The 17296-nt window shown below is 34.9% G+C and overlaps 1 protein-coding gene and 1 non-coding gene across 12 annotated transcripts in view; both read left to right on the top strand.

Annotated features, from left to right (window-relative positions):
- The window catches only part of EPS8 (EGFR pathway substrate 8, signaling adaptor), a 169480-nt gene that overhangs the window by 103868 nt on the left and 48316 nt on the right, over positions 1-17296 (top strand). For all 11 annotated transcript variants that reach the window (XM_005570246.5, XM_065523802.2, XM_074006326.1 and 8 more), the window contains exons 2-6: positions 1556-1635; positions 3181-3257; positions 13880-13947; positions 14994-15155; positions 15283-15432. In XM_005570246.5, the coding sequence (XP_005570303.3) occupies positions 1577-1635; positions 3181-3257; positions 13880-13947; positions 14994-15155; positions 15283-15432 (516 nt within the window). In that variant the 5' untranslated portion in view covers positions 1556-1576. The remainder of the gene's footprint in view (positions 1-1555; positions 1636-3180; positions 3258-13879; positions 13948-14993; positions 15156-15282; positions 15433-17296) is intronic.
- Positions 12993-13096, top strand: LOC123567724 (U6 spliceosomal RNA). The gene has a single exon (XR_006690831.1). It is a non-coding gene; the product is annotated as a U6 spliceosomal RNA (small nuclear RNA).

The raw sequence follows: 17296 nt of genomic DNA, 5'->3' as shown, positions 1-17296 counted from the left end.
CTTTCTTTGAATAAATATTTAATGAACACCTATTCTGTGCCTGGTACCCTTCTTCTTGTTTGAAAAGCAGAAGTCATCAAACAAAAATTCATGCCTTTTGGGGGCTAAGAGTTTAGTGAAGAGTCAAGTATTAATTTAAGTAAAGGAAAAGTTATGAATGTGATAAATGCTTTGAAAAATTGTTTATAGTGTGGAGAGTGTCTGATAGTGGGATCTTATCTATTCAGGAAGGTCAGTAAAATCTTCCCCTGAGGACACTGTGATTGAAGTGAGACCTGAAGAATGAGAAAGAATTAACTCAAAGTGACCAGATCTTGCATATTATTTCTTTATGTAGGCTTTCTATGCTCTTCCAATCTGAGTTAAGTTCCCTTATTATATGCATCCATGTTATGATGAATGTTCCCTTTGTAATAATATTAATAAGTACAACTGAAAATTTTATATTTATTCATTATCTGTTTCCCCCCACTAGACTGTAGGCCTATAGTTGGGACCATGTCCGTTTGGTTCACTTTGGTGGTCCTAATATCCATCGCAGGACCTGAACCTTCATAATCAGTATTTGTTCATGCTTTCACCCCCTTGGCCCACAAAGCTGGGTTGTGTCCTGCCTAATTCACAGTTATTGAGAGGACATAGTAATATAATATATTTGAAAAGACAAAAGTCATTAATAAGACAGAATCCAGGATAGCTTAGTGACACAAAACCCGGACAGGACCAAATATCCAGGAGTGAATAGAAATAAATTGGGTACAGCAATGTTGTCGAGAAGAAAGAAAAGGCCATTCCATTTGATAATGAGGAAATTTTACTCATTATTTGTCTTGTTTGAAGTAAGTTTGTTCAATCTGTAAAATAGATTTAAAAATGATTTTTGAGGTTAAACATCTGGTATTGATTTTTAAAGTTATTTTCTTGTGAAAAGTAAAAGAAGCATGTGAATGAAAACTTTCTTGAGAAAAGATATATCCATGTGCATTTGTGCGTTTGACAAAGCACACGTTGTCAAATGTGCTTTGAAGGAAAGAAGAAATAAAAGAAGGAAGGGAGGAAAGAAAACCACTTGTAGGCAAAAAGACTGCAAGGTAACTGTTACCTGGTTGTTAATGATAGGACTCTGGGTGATACTTTTTGCTTTTGTACTTTTCTGTATTTCTCAACTTTTAAAATTAAATGAGTTTCTATTACTTTTATAATGGAACAGTAAACAAAATAACATCTCATAAAAGTGATAGTTGATTATGAGTTTGGGCAGAATGTAGAATTATGTCTGTATGCTTTGAGGACTCAGAACTATATTTTAGATTTTTCTTTTGTTCACCTAAATTGGCTTACAATTTTAACATATTAATTTTAAATGCCGGTCGGATCTTTGTTTAAATGTTCATCTATACCTCTGGGGCCTGAGCTCTTTGAGGGTGGAGATCTTTATCTTTGTATTTCTACTATAATTCCTGCAGCAACACATATTTGTTGAATGAATAAGTTTTGAAACTGAGATGTCTTGACCTTTTTATTGCCTTTAATCTATGTGTATTCCTTTTTTTAGAACACACGAGTGAAAGACACAATGAATGGTCATATTTCTAATCATCCCAGTAGTTTTGGAATGTACCCATCTCAGATGAAGTAAGTTGAAAGGTTTATATTTAATATGTTTTGGGGGGATTTGATTTGGTGATTTTAATTGTTTTATATTTTTAGTGAAAAGATTACTTTTATTTTGTTGTGTAGTTCAGTAGTTCATTCCTTATTAATATGTAATAGCTTTGTTACAATACATGTTATCATTGAAAGTTTACTATGTCTGAGCAGAATAAGATGGTAAAGCAAATAGCCTCATGATAATGATACTGATCTCACACTTGGAAGATGTTTCATTCTAGTACTTTATGTATTATTGCTTTTCATGGAGGAATATATAATCTATTTCAAAACTTTGAATTTCTGTGGTACATTCTGTTATTGTTATTTGTAAAATATTGGCATTTGAGAAGGGTTAAATGTCATTTAGTATAAACTAATCAAATTATTTACCATTGCGTAAAACTAGAAAAGATCAGGCAAACTAACAAAATAATTCCAGTGGGTCCGGGTATAACTTGAAATCATAACCCTGACTTAATCTTATATATTACAATTAATGTTACTGTTTGACATCGGCCATTGTGATATATATTTTACTCATCATTTTTTCATAACAGGTAATATTTACTATTTCGAGAGAATATAATAAAATGTAATTCTGAATCATGATACTGAAAGCCCTCAATTTGCCATGGCTTTTGCCTATTCTGGAAATGTTACATTAATGGCATCTTTCCACAGACACTGTGCTATTTCTTGAGTCAGTTCCACATACCTTTTCCTCACTTGATTCTCTGCCTGTTTATAGAGCTTCTTTCCATTCATTTAGATTCTGCTTGTATCAATACGGTAGTAAAGTTTTCTTAGATATGTTGATAAAGAGTTAGCCCTTCTTTGATTTTACATGTCATATCTATTAGTTTTACCTAGATATCACATTCTATTATAATTATTTTATGTACTTGTTTTATTGACAGCACCCTCTTTCCCCCTCTCATACTCCTCATTCTTCTAGGTTTGGGGTCTTAAAAAATGTTTACTGAAAAGATGAATAAAATTCAAATAAAGCACTATTTATTTCACATAGCATATTAGTAACAAGAGGTTAGATAGCCTCCTGCATAGCTGGGATTACAGGTGCCTGCCACCATGCCTAGCTAATTTTTTTTCTTTTTTTGTTTTTGAGACAGAGTCTTGCTCTGTCGCAGGCTGGAGTGCAGTGGTACCATCTCGGCTCACTGCAACTTCCACCTCCTGGGTTCAAGCGATTCTTCTGCTTCAGCCTCCCAAGTAGCTGGAACTACAGGCATGTGCCACCACTCCCAGCTAATTTTGTATTTTCAGTAGAGTCCGGGCTTCTCCATGTTGGTCAGGTTGGTCACGAACTCCTGACCTCGGGTGATCTGCCCACTTCGGCCTCCCAAAGTGCTGGGATTACAGGCGTGAGCGTACCCGGCCATCAGTATGTTCTTTTAAACACATGGTGATTATAGTGCATTGGAATTTTTGTTTTCTAGTTGAGCTTCTATTACTTATATTGGACTTGAACCCAACACAATGACCTTTTTTTTTTTTTAATTATTACAGTGGCTACGGATCATCACCTACCTTTTCCCAGATGGACAGAGAACATGGTTCAAAAACAAGTGCGAAGGCCCTTTATGGTAGGTTTATTTGATAGGGTATAATTCTGTTTCTAACCACTTTTTACAAATTACATTTTCAAACTCATGGTTTGAACCCACACACTTAATATTGTTTGGAATGAGGTGGTGACAGCTAAATAAGGATTATTTTAAAGAAGAGTTTTTATAAAAACTACCAAAGCTATGAACTCTGCTTTCTGTTATACATTTTGGAACTACAGATGAAATGTATTGCAGTGCTTTCAGAAGTCCTATGCATGGCACCAATGCCCTAGGTGGCTTTTCCCGTTTACTACTTGTAATAATGTTTGTTGATCTTTATGACTGATCTAGTTGGTGGTGGGCTGACAGGTGACAGAACTTTTTCCTCGTAGCTCTTGAATTTTGGGGGGTATTATTACAGTATGTCTAATAGCTGTTATATAATTTCTTTATGCACTGCAAAATAATTACGCTTTTTCCCTGATCTTACTCTCAGCGACCTCTCTGGATTGTCTCACATATACATACTATGTTTTTACACTTCAGATATAAAATGGAAGTCATAAGTAACAAAAAGTCGAGGACTCCTGAAATTTACCACATATGTTTAGGATGGCATGTATTTGTATAGGGTCTGGATGGCCACTAACAATAAAGAATGAGAATAATACTCAGGTTAATAGCAAAGACTCTGGAACCAGACTTCCTAGGTTCAAATTCAGTTATTTATTATCTGAATGATCTCGGGAAATTAATTTACCTGTATGTGCCTAATTTTGCTTATCTGTGTAATGAGGGTATCTCATAGGGTTGAAATGAGCGTTAAATAAGTTAGTACATGCAAAATACTTAGAACTGTTCTTGGCAAGCAGAAAATGCTGTATGTGTTTGCTATTATTATTGTTGATATTATTGTTATTATGTACTATAGGAACCAACAGCATTTTCTAAATTGTGGAATTCTTTTTTACATTATCTAGATCTACAGCTTCTTGGCTGTTGTAAGAATAAACAATTCTAAGGTTTTGTGATTGTTTTTCTACCTATAGTTTTAGTGAATTGGCATTATCACTGAAATCAGACCTTCATAAAATGGATTTAATACCATACATGCCTATACTTTTTATAGCCTTATTAATCTGATTATTGTTGGTTTCAGTTTATTAAGTATTGTGACATTCTTACCGTGGTCTAATAGCTATGAATTGTAGATCTAGAGAATGTATTCAATAAATATTTTGTCATTAATATGTGTACAGAACAGGACCAAAAATATATGACCCCTGACTTTAAGGGACTTATAGTCTGGAGAATAACTTGAAGATAACAGGAAAAAGATTTTTTTGATAAGAATAAAATATATTCTTTCAGCCTTTCATTTGAAGACAGATATTTATTAAGTACAGTGTTTATTAAGTATGTTATGCCATGATCTTCATAGTCTTTATTTCTGTGTACTTTCATTCATTTCAAAGATGACTAAGTGATGGCTGTTGCCTGTGTGCCATTTTGGTGCAATAGACTAGTAAACACATTGTTATAATAAAGGGCTAAATGTGCTTAGATGGTAGTGTGTATGAGGTGCAATGGTGAGGGTTGGTCAGAAAGGATTTAATGGGGGAATTGAGCCTTGAGCTGAGCTGTGAAAGTTATATTGTGTTCTTCGGCATTTCAGGGGCCAGAGGATGCTACAGACAGTATGAAACCCTTCTAAGCGGGACTGTCAAGGCTGTGAAGGTGGCCCATATTTGTCTTGTTCACTTCAGGATTCCCTGTGCTTATTGGCATAGTGGCTAATATATAATTTATGCTCAGAAATACTTGCAGAATGAGTGTAATGAATTAATGAGATGCAAGCAATTTGGTGTTAACTGGAGAGTGCATGGTGGTGCATTGGGAAATAAGATTGAAAAAGTGAACATAGACCACATTGGGAAGAATTATACTAAGGAATTTAGGCATTGTTTACAATGAATGAGCAGCCTTTGATGTGTTTTAATCAGGATAGTAATAGGTCTGAGTTGCTCTGGCTCACTCTGGTAGTAATATCGAGGATGAATTTGATGACTATGCATGGAAATAAGTGAATCAGAGATATAAGTAATATGGCAAATTAGACACCTAATAATAGCCTAAAGATTTTAATAAGGAGAAAGAGTATTAATCCTCTCACAAATACCACAGATCTAAAATCTAATTTCAGAGAGCTAAGAAAGAAATAAGAATAGAATATAGAACTCACCTGTAAATTTTAATGTTTATATTGTATTAGAAGCAACTGTATAAAATCTTAGATCCAAGGATTGAAAACTCTTACTTTTATTTTATTTTATTTTATTTTTTTTGGAGACAGAGTCTCGCTTTGTTGCCCAGGCTGGAGTGCATTGGCATGATATCGGCTCACTGCAACCTCTGCCTCCTGGGTTCAAGCAATTCTCTTGCCTCAGCATCCAGAGTAGCAGGGACTATAGACCCGTGCCACCACATCTGGTTAATGTTTGTATTTCTAGTAGAGACGGGGTTGCTCACGCCTGTGATCCCAGCACTTTGGGAGGCCAGGGTGGGTGGATTACTTGAGGTCAGGAGTTCGAGACCAGCCTGGAAAATCATTAGCTTTTAAGCAGTAAATTTTATTTCCCTCCTTTTACATATAAAGCAAAGTGAGGCCTCCTTTGCAAGTTAGATGATTGTCAAAGTCACATAACTTAGAACTTGATTACAATGTAACAATTTTGTAGACTATACTGAAAATGAACAGTGACTGTTCATTTTCATTTCTGGGGCAAATCCGGCCAGGCGCGGTGGCTCAAGCCTGTAATCCCAGCACTTTGGGAGGCCGAGACGGGCGGATCACGCGGTCAGGAGATCGAGACCATCCTGGCTGACACGGTGAAACCCCGTCTCTACTAAAAAATACAAAAAACTAGCCGGGCGAGGTGGCGGGCGCCTGTAGTCCCAGCTACTCGGGAGGCTGAGGCAGGAGAATGGCGTGAACCCGGGAGGCGGAGCTTGCAGTGAGCCGAGAGCTGGCCACTGCACTCCAGCCTGGGCGGCAGAGCGAGACTCCGTCTCAAAAAAAAAAAAAAAAAGAAAGGGGCAAATCCAAGAAGCATTTATAGGGAGGAAATAAGTCTTAGCAATGGATTAGGCTTAGAAGTAAGACGGCTTTAAGTTGCAGATGTGGTTTCTTTCCTCTTTGTTTCTAATACCCACCACTGTCTCTCAACACACTGCTCAAAGACATACACATAGTACCTTCCCTCTGAGAGTTCTCAGAAAAAGCCTATGGAATGAATGGACAGATGGATGAGTGACAAGGGAGAAATATGTTCATGTTTTGAAGATAGCTTTGCAATAAACAGATTCTAGTTGAAGTTTTTTTTAGGTAGCTTTGGGAATGTTTAGCATCCCAGTCTGCATAGTTTTAACTTATATATAGCGTCTATTGTCACATGCTAGAAGTACGCATATTATAACAACATGAAAAAGAGACAGGCTTGAGACCCGGCCACATGGAAAAGGCAGCCCTAAATATTCAGAAGGGAGATGAATCTGAATGATTTAGTGTAAAGGTAAGGAATGCAGCCCCCGAGTTTCACAGCACATAAGCTAATGTGCACACACACAATCCTTTGTCACCCAGAAGAGATTATATGTGTCTTCAAAACATGAACATATTTCTCCCTTGTCATTCATCCATCTGTCCATTCATTCCACAGGCATTTTCTGAGAACTCTCAGAGGGAAGGCACTATTTGTGTGTTTTGTGTGGTGTGTTGAGATACAGTGGTGGGTATTACAAAAAGAGGAAGGAAACCACATCTGCAACTTAAACAGTGTGTGCTGGCAGTGTCTCTTCTTAACTGGAAATTTAGTAAAGAGATTTGTGATATAGTTTGTTTTCTCACAGTTTATGCATCTTATGTAAAATTTATCCTTTTACAATTTTAAATGAGTTGAAATCATCTTCCAAGAATTAATTTGCCTTCATGAACATCTTTGTAATAGGAGGATACTGTCTTGTGCACTGGAACATGAATGTTCACACTGTTTTTTACGCACTGACCACAGTCTAGCTACTCTATCTGAAGTTTCATGTAGAGTTTTTCATGAGAACACTTTTCAGGTCTGACACCATAACGGGCCACCCGGATTGCTTCCACTGAATGTGCTCAGAAAGGCAGCAGGGGTTTTGGAGGCCAGAGGATCTGAATCATGGTACTGCTACCAAATGGCTGCTGTTTTGCACAAATGATTGACCCCAGTTTCCTCATGTATAAAATAAAAACGATAATAACTGTGGTAAGTTTATATGAGAAAACAGAAGTAATGACGCCATCATGGAAATGGGGAGTGGTACTGGAGAGTCACTTTCTGTCCCGGGTCCTCAGATTCATCAAGATTCTCAAATTTAATATTTTGATATTACCTCCAAATGTTAGACAATTCATTATAGTGATATTTTGACAGAATCAAGAGGTGACTTTCATTATATATTTTAAAACTTATATTCCATATTCACTCCCTATAATGTTCTAGAAATATTTTTTACAAGTGGTATAAATGTATTGTGAACTATGCTTGTATATGACAATAAATTTGCTTATTTGAGAACATATTAATTTACTCAAGGAAAATAGTGAAAATATGTAGCAATTTTAATAACTCGATTTTGACATTTTTAAATTATCACACAAGAAATTTTTGAGCCAGCATATGAAAGACTCTGCATCATTATCATCCCTGACACCATAACACTTCCTTAGGAAGATAAATGTTAATTTCTCTCTCCTCCAGTTATCTCATAACAGTAACATTTTATTTAGCTACTGTTATCAGAATACTGGAAATTTTATAATTTTTTTCCAGCTAGGCTGTCTGTCAAAGCCTTTAAGCACTAAAATTTAAAATTGTTCTTAAGGGAAATACCTGGAAAGTATATTAAATATTCCCTTCCCTTGGGTCTGACAGCGGTTGGTGCCAGATCTTCCTGGTACATGATCTTCTTAGTGACAAAGGATCATGTGTGTGCACATTAGCTTATGCACTGTGAAACTCAGGGGCTGCATTCCTTACCTTCACACCAAATCATTTGGATTCATCTCCCTTTTGAATATTTAGGGCTGCTTTTTCCATGTGTCTGGGTCTCAAGCCTGTCCCTTTTCCATGTTGTTATAACCTGTGAGCTTCTAGCGTGGCTTCTGATATCTATGGGCTGGGAAACTACATAAAAAATGTTCTTAGTAAATAGGTTCTAAGTGGGGACTTGAGAGTCTTTTTTTTTTTTTTTTGAGACGGAGTCTTGCTCTGTCGCCCAGGCTGGAGTGCAGTGACGCGATCTTGGCTCACTGCAATCTCCGCTTTCTGGGTTCACGCCATTCTCCTGCCTCAGCCTCCTGAGTAGCTGGGACTACAGGTGCCCTCCACCATGCCTGGCTAATTTTTTTGTATTTTTAGTAGAGACTGGGTTTCACCGTGTTAGCTAGGATGGTCTCAATCTCCTGACCTCGTGATCCGCCTGCCTCCGTCTCCCGAAGTGCTGGGATTACAGGCGTGAGCCACCGCGCCCAGCTGGGAGAGTCTTTTCCACTACAGTCTGTATGTTAAAATATGCACGTGTTAATGTATAGACATGGTGACATCTCTAACAAACACTCAGAGGACTTCATTTATTTAAGTGTGGGTATTATGCTATGTTCTAAATAGCTGGACTTTCTAGAACGGTAACTTCTCTTTAAATTAGATATTGCTTAATTTGGAATGTGATCATTTCATGAATTACCAACTGCTTAAAGTCATTTTGTCTCTAGAAAACTCATTTCATTGAATTACCAATTAGCGATATTTTGTTGTCATTACCAACACCTACAGTTAACTTTGAGATTTTATTATTGGGAGGACACATAATATTGGGTCAGTATGATAGAAAGGTACTCTTTTAAGTCTCATTTTATTTTTATTTTTATTTTTTGAGATAGGGTCTCGCTCTGTCACCCAGGCTGGAGTGCTGTGGCACAATTTCAGCTGACTGCAATCTCCACATCCTAGTTCAAGTAATTCTCCTGCCTCAGCCTCCTGAGTAGCTGAAATTGTAGGCATGTGCCACCACACCTGGCTAATTTTGGTATTTTTAGTAGAGACAGCCTTTCGCCGTGTTGGCCAGGCTGGTCTTGAACTCCTGACCTCAAGTGATCTGCCTACCTGGGCCTCCCAAGTACTGGGATTACAGGTGTGAGCCACCACGCCTGGCCTTAAGTCTTATTTTAACCTTAAGTTTAAATTGCTTTGTGATGTTAACAAGTAGGAAAATATATTTGTGTTTTTCCATCTTTGTTTTTTCTTCTCAAGGAGGTGTTGGTAAGAATTGAGTATAAGTAACCTATAAACTGCATGGTGAATTTCTGTATAATTGGGTTTACTATAAACTTTAGTTCTACACAGTGCTTGATTCAACTGTCTTGTAGCAGTGTTCCTGAATTTTTCTTAACACATATCCATTCCATATGTTGTCCTTTTCATACCTAGCTTTCTTTCTCTTCGTGTGTCTCTCTATCTCCTGATCTTGGTCTGGAGCTAGTCTCTCTGTTTAATTGTTATAATTAAAGCCCAAGCAACTTCTTACACATTCAAGTAGCACTTAAGAGTGAATATCTGTTTCTCTTTTGCCCATCCTTATTATTTACAGTATGTATTTTACTTAGAGAAAACATTGAAATCTTTTTTTTTTTTAACAGAACAAAATTTTTTTTTAAAATTCTTAAGATGTAAATGGCTTCTAATTCATTAAATAGTATTAGGAAATTGAGCTAAATGTTTGAGTCAAAAATTCAGCTTGATAGAATGTGGCAGAGCAATTGACTCAAAAAGACAGTTTGGCAGTTTTCCCAACTTAGCTGAAAATTTTAAAACTCCTTTTTTACCTCATGGAATAAGCCATTTTAATAATTTGTTGAACAGGTCAATAAAATTACTTCTTAAATAATGTAGTTTTAAAGAAATGATTTTGTTTATTCTTCATAATGGTATCTTGGTTCAGATACTCATTTGTCAAACTGTGATTGTAGTTGCCTGATATTGAGAGCTTGTAATTATCACTCAGTGCTCACCACTGATTCCCATTAAGCACTTCTCCTCTACGGAATAAATATATTTAGACACTAAGATACTGGGAAAGGAATTCTCCTTTACTGTGGTTGAAAGTTTTCGTTAAGTGTAAAGTAATATGAGTTCTAGCCCATTGTTTTATTTAGAGAGAGGAGTACTCAGCAGCTGCTTTTATGTTACTTTTTTCTTGCTAGTGGCCAAATCCTTACTCTCTAAGGAACATTTTTTTTTTCAGAGAAAGAGAACAAAAATTCTAAATATTAGCTGTATCTCTGAATATTAGCCGTTTCAAATGTTATATTATGCGTAAACAGCAATGCAGGTAAAGGGGAATTAAGTATAAATACCAAGACCTGGATGCTTTTTATACTTGTAGTTCAACTAATTAACAAATTAAATGAAACCTAAATTTAGTATTTCTGATCTGGGAGTTGAATATCAGTTTTTGCAATAGTGTATAATAAAATTGTATGTAAAGATTTTTCATCACTGGTTACTGAATTCATGCAATTCTGTCTGTTTGGAGTTGTACATTCTGGACCATAACATAAAAGCTAATAGGCAAAATAGTGAAACACAACCAGTGGTTCTATAGGCAAGTAAGTTTCATCCTACCTCTAATTGATTCTGAGAGAGAAAGAGAGGCAGGGGCCAGAATAGGAGGGGAAATAGACTTAGTCTTATGTTGGGAGTTGAGCAGCTTGTACTACTAGAAAGCTAAAACCCTACTGCCATATTTATTCATGTATTCATGTATTTATTATTTAATATACTATTTGACCATATTTACATTCTTAATTTGGAAAGGAAAATGTTCTGCTTAAAGAGATAGTATATAGTAGATGAGTTGCACACTGTTTTATCAAGTTCATTCTAACATGCAGCCAAGGATGAGAACCACTGTTAGCAACAGTGGTGAATTTCATTAGAGGATTCATCTTGAGTAGTGTCGAGAGATTTTGGTTAGGCTTTTTATACTGTTTTAAGGCTTTGGTGAGATTTCTAGCTTAGGAGCCTAATTACTATTTATACCAGTTCTTGTGAATATATATGATTCTCATAAAAAAGAAATGTATTATAATTGCCTTTTAGGAAATGTCTTTCAAAATTGCCTATTAAAATGTTAATATTAACCTTTATTTATGGATTGACTTAAAAATCACTGGAACTACTAATTTATTTATAAATCCATTTTATGGCATTTATACATTTTTAGGATCTTTAAAAGGTAGTTTCTTATACAACTTATTTAGTGTACAACATAGGAGAGAAAGCAGCTTAGGAATTCCTAAAGCAGGTTCTTAATTTGGAATATTAGAAATGACATCATATCTTCTAGGCAATCAGAGTGATCAGTTAATGTCACACTGTTTAAAAATGCTATCAGATAGTTTTTCTTTTCATTTCTGTAAATTATATTTCTGTGGGATTGGGAAACTATATGCTAGAAATCGGGAGGTCAGGGATAAATTCTTAATACTTCAAAATGAGAATATCTAAATAGAAACACAGTGTTTCAGATCTTCAGCTGTTGTATTTGCCAATAAATTACCCAAAAGACAAGCATTTGAACATCCAGGAGTTCCCATATCATGACTGGGTGTCACGGCAACCACTGCCATTTCTTTTACTGTCCTAAGGTCAGATCAAAGCAAGCAGAATGCTCCTGCTGTGAATCTGTCATGGACTCTGAAATAGTGATTGTTTCTAGATGTGGTTTTGTGAAATATATTCCTGAATTATATATTGTATTACAAGAGTCGTAACGGCTGTCGCAAGGATAATTATCCATGCGTTAATATCTCACACTGATTAATCCGCAACAGCTAATCAGAAAAATCATGGTCGTTCACTTTTTAAAAATATATAGAATACAGTCATGTAAGTGAAGGTTTATGTTTTGTTATATTGGGAGAGAAAATTTTAGGTGAAACCAGATCTTTCATTTTGATGCCATTATTTTGGTAGGACCAGATGGATCATACTTCCTCAGGTCATCATCCAAACAAAAAAAGAAAGGTAGCAGAGAGTGAATTTTGTAGTGCTTCTGTTTTTATTAAGTAATTTTAATGCTGCAAAAGCAAAAATGGAATGTATTGGAGTATCAGTAATATTGATACAAGGATATGGAGATTTTAATCTAAATTGTACAAGTAAATATAAATGAAAAGTTACTTTCATATGTGTTGTAAAATGAAAATTTATTAAGTTTTCTTAAAATTCTGTGTTAACGTTCTGAGTCTGCATATGTACATTATGCACTTTATATTTTTGTACTTGCTCAGCTTTTATATTCAGCAGAACTTTCCAAACAACTAATCTGTTATAGAATAACTATATTAACTAAAATAAATAGGTTTACATTTACAAAGAAAACAGGTTGTTGGGGAAGCTAAGGCATATCTATATGTCAGAATGTTAAATCCCTAAAGGCCTGTAGGTTTGACCTTGTTTAACCCTTTTATTTTACAGTAAGGGTGCTGAGGCCCAGGGTATTAAGTGTCTTGCCCAAATTTAGTTTCCTACTTAGTGACACAGCTGAAGCTGGGAGAACAAATCTGACAGTTCCCTCTCAAAGTTGTTTTTCATCATAGCATTCTGTTTAGAAGAAACAGGGCAACTCTGAATTTACAAATAAGCAAGTTGCTTGATTAGAAAGCAACAAATAGTGCTCACTTTGGCAGCACATATACTAAAATTGGAATGATACAGAGATTAGCGTGGCCTCTGTGCAGGGATGGCATGCAAATTCATGAAGTGTTCCATATTTTAAAAAATAATACAAATTTTAAAAAGACAGTAACAAATGCCAAATATTACCAACTTACTTTTTATATTTTAATGTTAGTTTTTGGTTTTGCAGCATTTCAGAAAAGAAAATTAAAGGTTTCTTTTTACTTTTTAAGTAGTTTGGTGCAATAACTTTCTACCTGACTTTCTCATTTTTCCTATCAACTTATATTTATGATTCTAAGTATCACACTTGTGTGTTCTGTAGATGTGTGAAAACTGTTAATATTTAATGGCAAGCCATGTGATTGAATCATGCTTTAAATCTCCTCTAACACTATCCCAGTTTGGATACTGCAAAAGAAGTTGTTCCTTGTAGTGTCTATGATTTTAATAATGTAGTCTAACTCATATAATACAGTATCTATGACAATATTTGCAATTATATTTTGCTATCAGTGCAGTAACAGATGAAATTTGTAAGCCAGTTGTAATTGATTTGTCAAAACAGTAGGTCCCTGACTGATAAAAAAAACCTTTAGAGGAAATAACTTTTTTTCTTATAGTATTTATAATCTTGTTAACCTTTGGAATTCTAAAAACATATAGTGGATCAAATTGTTCTTGCCTATTATTTAGACGTTCTTGTGGTTTTTAGATTTACTGCGAATAATGAGTGTTTTCAGATATACCACACAATGGCAACTTGTCAGCTACTGTATTTATACGTGAGATAGACTAGTTTTAGAGATAGCCACATGATACCAATATATGAACTTCAGCTTATTAGGCGACAAATCATGGCTTTTTCAATTTCTCTTTCAGAACAAAGGAAGAATTATGCACGGGACAGTGTCAGCAGTGTGTCAGATATATCTCAATACCGTGTTGAAGTAAGATGCTTTGGCATTTGCTAGTATTTAGAGTGACACTTGAGGAACATAAACGTTGGAAGTTAAATCAGAATTCGGTTTTATTTCATTCTTATGATGTATTTTAAGTTGCACTGACCTTTTTGTTTAGGTTTTTTAAAACAGATGTTACATGTAAAATATCTTGTTAGTCTGTGGTCTATTTTCATAAAGAATGATTTAAAATCATAACTACTACTCATTTATCATTGCCAGTCTTATTTCATTTAAAAAAGGATAATGGCTTCTACTTTGTACTGTAGAATCTTCTCGAAATTAAGCCTTTGACAGTTTCAGTGAGCAGTTTAGTTTTTAGTTTAACTAAAGTTATTACTAGTTCTAGTTAAATAAGGGTTATTTTTAAGTTTTGGCTCTCTTTTAAGATATTTGCTCTTGGTTGGAATTTATCTAGATGACCTCTGCTTATAATAGAAAATATTTAAGCAGAGAAGTAATTTTTAAATTGCTCTTATTTCCAGTTTTCTACCTATCTCAAGCATGCTTAATCAAATTTAAACAGTTTTGTTTCAGTAAGTGGTTTTAGTGGATTGAATAGTTTGACAGCTCCTGTAGGCTAGAATTGTGCTGTTGCTACAATCAGTGTCCATAGTTTTAAAGCTCCCATACAGATAGCCTGCTGTTTAAATGCTGCTAGGTTCAGCATTTAAATAACCATAATAGAGTATAAAATAGGGAAAAGTATACTTAAAGAGAATATTATTTAAGCTGTTAAGAAGTTGTTTTAATATCATGTTTATGTAGTTCAACATGGCTCAGTATGAAAGAGATTTAGGTATCTTATGAGTCAAAACACCATTTCTTCTATTCAAAAAAACCCCAAAAATCCCTGCTTGGCTTTATTCTCTCGTTAAAATAGTCATGAAGTTTTAAGAGCACTTTATGTTTGTCGTTCTCTGCTAGCTGACCTCAGGTTAATTTGATTTTCTTTTGGAAAATGTATTGGAAATGTAAGAGGTTGTATGTATTTGTATCTGTTATAAATCCTTTTCCTTTTTGCCAATCGTAAGCACTTGACTACATTTATCCTGGATCGGAAAGATGCTATGATCACTGTTGATGATGGAATAAGGAAGTTGAAATTGCTTGATGCCAAGGGCAAAGTGTGGACTCAAGATATGATTCTTCAAGTGGATGACAGAGCTGTGAGCCTGATTGATTTAGAATCAAAGGCAAGTGTGTAAAATTTATACTATTTTATTTTCAAGAAAATGCCACTAATATTAATGTTTACAGTCATTTCAGATTGTTTGAAAATGGGTGGAAGTTTGAAAAATAAAATGTTTACTTTATTTATAGAATGAACTGGAGAATTTTCCTTTAAACACAATCCAGCACTGCCAAGCTGTGATGCATTCATGCAGCTATGATTCAGTGCTTGCCCTGGTGTGCAAAGAGCCAACCCAGAACAAGCCAGATCTTCATCTTTTCCAGTGTGATGAGGTTAAGGTAAGAGAATGGTGAAATTTTTGTTTCCTCTTTAAGCAGACGTTCTGGCAGCTTTTGAATTACCTATTTTGATAATATATCTCATATTAGGTACTAGATTTTTAGTTTCTGAGGATCTTGTAAGGAAAACAAATACCTTAGTATCTTCCTTAGGATTTCCATGGCAAGTAAATAAAGAAATTAGGGTGATGTTAATAAAATCAGGGGCAGGCAGAGTAGCTCATACTTGTAATCCCAGTGCTTTGGGAGGCCGAGGCTGTAAGATGGCTTGAGGCCAAGAGTTCAAGCCCAGCCTGGACAACATGGCAAGACCAGTCTCTACTGAAAAGGTTTAAAAAATTAGCCAGGTGTGGTTGTACATACTTGTAGTCTCAGTTACTCAGGTGGCTGAGAGAGGAAAATCTGTTGAGCCAGGAGTTGGAGATTACAGGGAGCTATAATCGCCCCTCTGCACTCCAGCCTGGGCAACAGAGTGAGACTTTGTCTCTTAAAAATAAGAGGCATTCTGTTTTTTTTTTTTAAAGGATAGATAATATATTAAATTCACATCAAATGCCTTAAACTTATAATTAAAAATTGATTGTTCAGAAATCATGCTTTGTGGACAGTAAATAATCATGTAATTCTAATTTATTCTGCACTAATGACATAGCGTGGATTACTGCAATGAAGTACTTAGACATTTCCCACGATATTGATTTAAAGTTCACCATTTAATTATGTGACTCGAATCGTTGCTCAGGATTTGTAATTCCCAAATGATACGTGAAAATAGATGAGCCAGTAATAACAGGATGTGTCCTGAAAGTTTCTATTTCAAAGTACAGTGTAATTTCAAATGATTATAATTTGTGATGCTTTATTGGACCTTAGAAGTTATCTTCAACCTTGAATGTGTTTATTTCCTGAGTTGTTTTCTTTAAAAGAGAAATCATTTTGTGTTAATTGGTACTTTGCTAAAGCAGTGATTTAACATTTTGATGATATATTATAAAATATCCATGTAATTTTATTTTATAAAGAACTTTTAGGAGATTAGCACAGTCACTTGATCTTTTCTGTATTTTTTGACATTTAAAGATGATAGATAAAGTAAAATTGACTGTAAACTGTGTTTCATAATTTTCTTCTAATTTCAATTTACATCACAGATGACTTTCTAAAAACCTTCTTCTAAAAGAACTGGCATTTAAGTAATTTGTGTAAGTGATATTCATCAGATTTTTGTATAGTGCCTTTTGAAAGTCATAGTATATTATAATTTTTGTAAGGTTAGATATATTCAATAAATATTAAAGGGAACATTTTGCTTTAAAAATATAGTGACATTTAATTCAAACATATATAAACCAGAGGCCTGAGTTAAAAAACATTTCAGATTTGATGTTTGTATGTGTGCTCTAAAAAGCCCCCCGGGAGCTAAAAGTTACTATGCCATGGTGTAAAGCTTCTGAATTTTAAGTTTGGGAACAAAGGGTTTGCTTTATTTGATATGGAATGGTAATGATAATGGATTCAAAATGTGTTTACTGAATGTAGTTCTGTCCTAACTCCAAAAGCTCACATACCACACAGCACCATATGCATTTACTCATTGGTTTCATACTCTGCATATGAGACCTTTTTCCCTTGGCTGGTTAAAAGGATAAACGCAATGAAAAATGCAGTTTCTTTTATATGGCTCATTGTGCAATATTGTTTTGGATTTTTAAAGTTTCTTTATTATAGGACTTCATGCAATGCTCCTGCCCACCTTTGCAGCAAAATTTTTCTTAGAAATATAATAGCCCCAGTATAAGAAGTTGATGATTCCTAGGCATCTTCAGTTTTTGTTTGGGGTTTTTTAAAAAAAAAAATAATTATT

This window comes from Macaca fascicularis, chromosome 11, assembly GCF_037993035.2.
Source record: "Macaca fascicularis isolate 582-1 chromosome 11, T2T-MFA8v1.1".
Taxonomy (NCBI): domain Eukaryota; kingdom Metazoa; phylum Chordata; class Mammalia; order Primates; family Cercopithecidae; genus Macaca; species Macaca fascicularis.
Note: the sequence above shows the minus strand (reverse complement) of the source record. Positions and strands in the feature narration are given on the sequence as shown.